General features: G+C 38.9%; 1 protein-coding gene across 1 annotated transcript in view; it reads left to right on the top strand.

Annotated features, from left to right (window-relative positions):
• LOC109580725 (sporozoite surface protein 2-like) overlaps positions 1 to 3,330 on the top strand; it is a 13,335-nt gene extending 10,005 nt beyond the window's left edge. The window contains exon 4 of the mRNA XM_019994211.1: positions 2,609 to 3,330. Within this exon, the coding sequence (XP_019849770.1) occupies positions 2,609 to 3,330 (722 nt within the window). The remainder of the gene's footprint in view (positions 1 to 2,608) is intronic.
• The last annotated feature ends 3,565 nt before the right edge of the window (positions 3,331 to 6,895 follow it).

Below are 6,895 nucleotides of genomic sequence, written 5' to 3'. Positions count from 1 at the left end.
TATGTAGTTTTAACAACTACATACCTTGAAAAAGATGAGGAAAAGTTGCTGACACTCTAGCTGACAAAATTCGGTATTCAATAAGAATCAATAAGTTAGTAAAGTTACAATAACAGAAAATTGGCGCGCAACAGATTAATATGCGGGCGGGGACGAGAAACAATGAATCTAATTATAACGGCCTTAGTTAAAGTTATGATCTTTATTGTCAAGTGTTACCTGATGGCTTTTACACCATATTACCATAATTTTCTTACCCCCGCTTTATGAATACACCAGTGCACTTTATCACACCCATCACACGATTGCTGTACAATGACAACACAGTTGACCTGTATTGCAATTGCAAGGCCTCGTTGTCTCAACTAAGTACTGTATTTGTTGTGCCAATAGTAATTCAATGCTCAAGGAAGTGTCATATTGGCCATAGCTTAAAATGAATTATTATTGAGGAGTGTCATGTTAGCCATAATTAATCATAATGGGACAGTGTCATGTTGGCCAAAGCTTAAAATGACAGATTACTAAAGCAGTGTCATAGTAATAGTCTTACCTTGTAATGAAGAAATAATAGCCATAATACATGTAAAGAAGTAGTCCATAAAACATGAGACAGAGTATAATGGTTTGTAATTAAAACCCTGTCATATTTGCCATAACAAATACAAAAATAATTAAGAATGAGATTGGGACACTGTCTATTATTGGCTTAAGTAATATTAAATAATAATGAATAAGGCACTGTCTTATTGGCCATAATATGAATCAATAATTTATGCCATAAGAAATAAGAAATAATTAAGAAGGCACTGTCATATTGGCCATAATAAGATAAATAATGAATAAGACACAGTGACATTAGCCATAAGAAATAAATTAAGTAATCATGCATGAAATGTCATCGTTGACATTATGTAATTAATCTTAAGACAATGTTTATTAACATTGCTATATGGCCATCTTTGTCCCCTTCGTTACCAGCTTGACCTCACTGTTGTGAAGTGGTGGCAACAGTTAGGACATAAAATTTGTCCCTACTGGCCAACAAAGCTGGAAGGTATTATGTTTACTTTATCACTCAGTTTATTGCACAGTTACTGTTTATAAAAGGATAGAAGATTCATAACCATGGAGAAGGAATAGAGAACCTAATTAGTGTAATGTCACAGCAGTGTAATGGTGGTATATAATGGTTGTTAAAATGTGTGAATTACATGTGAAAATAAAATGCACTTGTTTTATGCACTTTATTAATATTAAGACTGCTCTCTTTCACATTCATAGAAGCAACTTGACCTCACCAAGGAAGGGGTGGCAGCACAGTACACATTCTCTGTTTTGAATAAAAGATTCAAAACATATGTCTTATAATTTGATTGATAACATTTATACTTTTAATTTGTTAGTTTAGTTGCTATACACTATTAATGTATAGATTACATGATTAGACTGTTATTGTACACATGGAAACATGTGCCATCCCAAAGGCTAATTAGGCTAAGTGTTGAACTGTGAATTTCAGTTTCTGTCAAAAGTTACAAAATTGCTACTTCTGACAGAAACCTAACTTCACAGTTAAACACTTACTCTAACTAGACTTTGAGATATGGCACATGTCAACCCATCTATCCTATCATGCAACCAATCACAATAACGAAAAGGACCTCTCACAATGCAGCTAGTTATTATTAAGTTATTAAACAATTCTATATATAAATAGAGTGCCTAGATAGCTATCAGAATCACTATCAGTTAGGGGAAAAAAGGAGAGGAAGAAGGCAGCGGAAAGGATAGGCCGCACTGATAATGATCTAACTGAAAGAAAATAGCAGCAGGTGGTGGAGGTGGTTAATGGGCTGATGGAGGGCAAAACTTCTACCAACACTCCAACCACTACCAGCAATCCAGCCACTACCAGCAATCCAGGCACTACCAGCAATCCACTGAAGCCAGCAACTACCAGCAATCCACTGAATCCAGCCACTACCAGAAATCCAGCCACTACCAGCAATCCAGCCTCTACCAGCAATCCAGCCACTACCAGCAATCCACTGATTCCAACAACTACCAGCAATCCACTGAATGCAGCCACTACCAGCAATCCAGCCACTACCAGCTATCTAGCCACTACAAGCAATCAACTGAATCCAGCCACTACCAGCAATCCAGCCACTATCAGCAATCTAGCAACTACAAGCAATCCAGCCACTACCAGCAATCCACTGAATCCAGCAATCCACTGAATCCAGCCACTACCAGCAATCCAGCCACTACCAGCAATCGACTGAATCCAGCAACTACCAGCAATCCACTGAATCCAGCCACCACCAGCAATCCAGCAACTACCGGCAATCCAGCCACTACCCGCAATCTAGCCACAACCAGCAATCCAGCCACTACCAGAAATCCAGCCACTACTGGCAATGCAACCACAACCAGCAATCCAGCCACAACCAGCAATCCAGCCACTACCAGCAATCCACTGAATCCAGCAACTACCAGCTATCCACAGCCACTACCAGAAATCCAGCCACTATCAGCAATCCAGCCTCTACCAGCAATCCAGCCACTACCAGCTATCCAGCTCTCAGCAATCCACTAAATCCAGCAACTACCAGCAATCCAGCCACTACCAGCAATCCAACCACTACCAGCAATCCAGCCACTACTAGCAATCCAGCCACTACCAGAAATCCAGCCACTACTAGCAATGCAGCCACAACCAGCAATCCAGCCACTACCAGCAATCCACTGAATCCAGCAACTACCAGCAATCCAGCCACTACCAGTAATCGACTGAATCCAGCAACTACTAGCAATCCACTGAATCCAGCCACCACCAGCAATCCAGCCAACACCAGCAATCCAGCAACTACCAGCAATTCAGCCACTACCAGCAATCCAGCCACAACCAGCAATCCAGCCACTACCAGCAATCCAGCCACTACCAGCAATCCAGCCACTACCAGCAATCCAGCCACTACCAGCAATCCACTGAATCCAGCCACTACCAGCAATCCAGCCACTACCAGCAATCCAGCCACTACCAGCAATCCAGCAACTACCAGCAATCCACTGAATCAAGCAACTACCAGCAATCCACTGAATCCAGCCACTACCAGCAATCCAGCAACCACCAGCAATCAAGTCACTACCAGCAATCCAGCCACTACCAGCAATCCACTGAATCCAGCCACTACCAGCAATCCAGCCACTCCGCAATCCAGTCACTATGAGCAATCCAGCCACTACCAGCAATCCACTGAATCCAGCAACTACCAGAAATCCACTGAATCCAGCCACCACCAGAAATCCAGGCACTACCAGTAATATAGCCTATGCCAGCAATCCAGCCACTACCAGCAATCCACTGATTCCAGCAACTACCAGCAATCCACGGAATCCAGCCACTACCAGCAATCCAGCCATCACTAGCAATCCAGCCACTACCAGCTATCCAGCCACTACCAGCAATCCAGTCACTACAAGCAATCAAGCCATTACAAGCAAATCGGCCACTACCAGCAATCCATCCACTACCAGCAATTAACCTTTAGTACTCCCCCTAATATCAGTTTTACCCACAGAAGGACTTTTTGGGGCGTACTTGATACTGGCCGGGGAACAGTGGATTTATGTCCTGCCTGTCCCTGGTCACAACAATGACTGCAGTCAGCAAGCTGGAGGTCATAATCATGAGGCTTTCAGTCAGAATTCTGGGAGTAGCAGACGGGGCCATTGACCAGCCGGACATTCAACCGAGTCATAGAGGAAGAGCAGCCAGGGTGGGAAGGACAACGGGAGGCTACCAAGGCTGAGGAAGAGGAAGATACAGATACTTTAATTAATTTAAGAATAACGTGTTGTTATATGATTTAATTGATTTTTTATTACTGTACTTTAATTAAACCACCTTAAAGCTTATTATTCCTAAGATGAATCAATATAAAATGTCTAAAAAAATTAATACAAACAAGTTGTAACAAAAATAAATAAAAATTGAGTATGATTCAGAGTATCAATCCGTCAATAAAGAAATGGAAACAAGGACAAGTAGGATGCCAAACAACCGATTAGTTCAAACAACCGATTTTTCCGAACAACTAACTATACCCATAGGAAAAATACCAAATGAAATCCTACTCTTGTGGCACAAATTCAACTCTACATTGTCCTTTTAATGTTATTATGTAAGTAAATTACAAATCACCTTGCAATGTACTGTAGAATTTGTGTCGCCAGAGTAGGATTTTCATTTCATTTCTGTGTTCGTGTGGGTGTAGTCAGTCGTTCGAAATAATCGGTCGTTTGGAATAACTGGTTGTTTGGAATCCTACTTGTCCTTGTTTCCATTACTTTTTTGACCAATGAATACTCTAAATCTTACTCAATCTTTTTTTGAACTTTTGTTGTAACTTTTAGTTATAGGACTCAGGTGAATACACTCATGTTTTCATAGCAATGGAGGCGCAGGCGCCCTGACTTCTGGAAGCAAAATTTACCAAAATGGGATTTGCCAAAGGGTGAGAATAGGCCTATGAAAAACTGGTTAAAAAGCCAACACACAACCAAAGAGCTTGCAGGAGAAATAAAAAGATTGTGATGAAAAAAAAAGATAGCTTAAAGTGGCTCGTAAAGTAAGAATGACTTGATAAAAAAGAAAACAGGTCAGCCGCTATTCACTAAAAGATCCACCATCAAACAGTAGTTGAGAGGTGTGCGTTAATTAGAATGTTCAATGCACAAGGTCCATTAAACATTGTTTTTATTGTTTATTGTCCTTCATAGATGCATCAAGCTAGATTTCAAAACTTTCTTTGTACACGTCAATTATATGTTTACAAGTATTGCATGTTATTATATGGTATTTTTTCCTTTTGGTGTTCTCTGACTCTTTTTATGACAAAATGTGTGACCATATGTAGCTTTCTTCGTAACAAAATTTCACTAATGAACATTTCTTTTCCTCGATAATATTAATTACACTAACAGTCATTTCTGTTTCTTTTCTCGTTTCTTTTCTCTCTTTCCTTCTCTTCATAGACTCTACAGCTTATACTTATTTTTTTTCATACGGGTGCATATCTTAAATTATTTCACTTCAGTCAAGTGCTATATGAATTCCATTTTCTCACTCTTGTACATCCTCAACACGTTAATATGCTTGCTTTATTGATTCACTCTTCCTAGTCATGTATTAGAGACCTCTTCAAATCCTTCTCATGGAGTACTATGTACAATATTGGGATGTACTGATGTTCAATGTTACAGTAGTTAAGACACTGTATGTATTGATGGTCTTCAACAAGAAAGCACTATTTAGCAAAAAGGAATTTCACAATGTGCTCAATAGAGTTGATACCTGATATACTCCAAGTTACCAGTGGAGTGCTATAGTAAATTAATTAAACTTGGGAGGTGTGGTTTGCTGGTCTAAGTACAATAATATCTCAGCATGTTGAACTACAAATATTATAAGACAGGAAGCCAATATAAAAACTCATGAAACGTCAATTTTTGTTAGTCAATGGTTTTCTTTGGGACATGGTAGCTAGGCGTTGGTAGTTATCGTCAGTTGGTGGTTTACCGTGGCCAGATTTGGATCCAATTGTTGCTTCACTGTGCTTCTCAGGTAACTAGTATTGAATTGAAAGGCTGATTTTTCTGTTTTTCCTTTACCTTTTCCTATATAATGATTAATTTGTAATGATTTGTTTTGATAATAATGCACAGTAAATCTAGATTACATTCTTAAATGATAAAAGCAATTCCAACTCTAGCAGATATCTTGGAATCATTGTGAGATGCATGTACCTTCAATAACACTTTATTTTCTCTGTAACTAGTCATTGAAAGTTACATCCACTGTTCTCCTGGTGTAAAATGTAATCGAAGTTTGTAGTAATTTAGTTACTATATAGAAAATAGAATATTTAAACAAAGATGAGTGTTTATGTTGATGTTGACGTCTCATGTTCATACTAGTTCCACACCTTTGTTTTAAGAAAGAGGATCCATAGTTTGTATGTGTTAGCTTTACGTACTAGTCCCTCTCCTTTAGTGGATCCATAGTTTGAATTTTTTGACATTCAACCTAGATCCACTGCTGTTTTAGGGGATCAATTGTTTGAGTGTTTGGCTATTAAAGTAGTTCCATTCCAGTTTCAGAGGATCAGTAGCCTGTTTGTTGTCAACAAACTAGTTCCTCCATTGTTCAAAGTAAATTAATAGTATGTGCTTACACAAAGTCATTTCTGTTATTTTCTTACTGATTGCGTGGAAAAGTCCTATTATGACCAAACTGACTACCATTATTGCACTTTCTTTGCATTGCAGATGGTTCTAAAGATTGGCTTGAAGAATATGGTACTTAGATCTCCATTGCAAGGTCTGATGGATCGTCTACACCTAGTGTTGATTGTTGGGATAATTTCGTTGGTTGATGTGCATCAGGAAGTGGGCATCTTTGCATGTCTATCTGCAAAATGATCTTATTACCGTATTTCCTTTAATAAAAGCCTGGCCATCTATTTCTTAAAATGGCATTTGGATCTCGAAAAAATATATTAATAATAAAAAAAATTTGGCCCAGAGCGGGATTCGAACCCATATCCTCATGCTTTTGACTTGTGAAGCTTCAGACATTATCCACTAGACTACTAAGTTAGTCATGGAGTAATGTTGCATATTTACAGTTAAATTGTATTGCTACCCTGGCATTTATTCAAATGTGGCTTCTATTTAAGGATTTACGGTACTCAATAAAGGTGCCATTTCCTTTCACTTGACATACCCTTTGGTGGGGTTGCACTAGGTAGATCATCTTCCTTTATTTGAGCATCCTCTGTCAGCAAACTGAATTGTGTGACAGGGCTATCTACAACTTATCAGGCTG

This window comes from Amphimedon queenslandica, unplaced genomic scaffold (assembly GCF_000090795.2).
Source record: "Amphimedon queenslandica unplaced genomic scaffold, v1.1 AMPQUscaffold_13480, whole genome shotgun sequence".
Taxonomy (NCBI): Eukaryota; Metazoa; Porifera; class Demospongiae; order Haplosclerida; family Niphatidae; genus Amphimedon; species Amphimedon queenslandica.
This window is presented reverse-complemented; position numbering and strand designations above follow the sequence as displayed.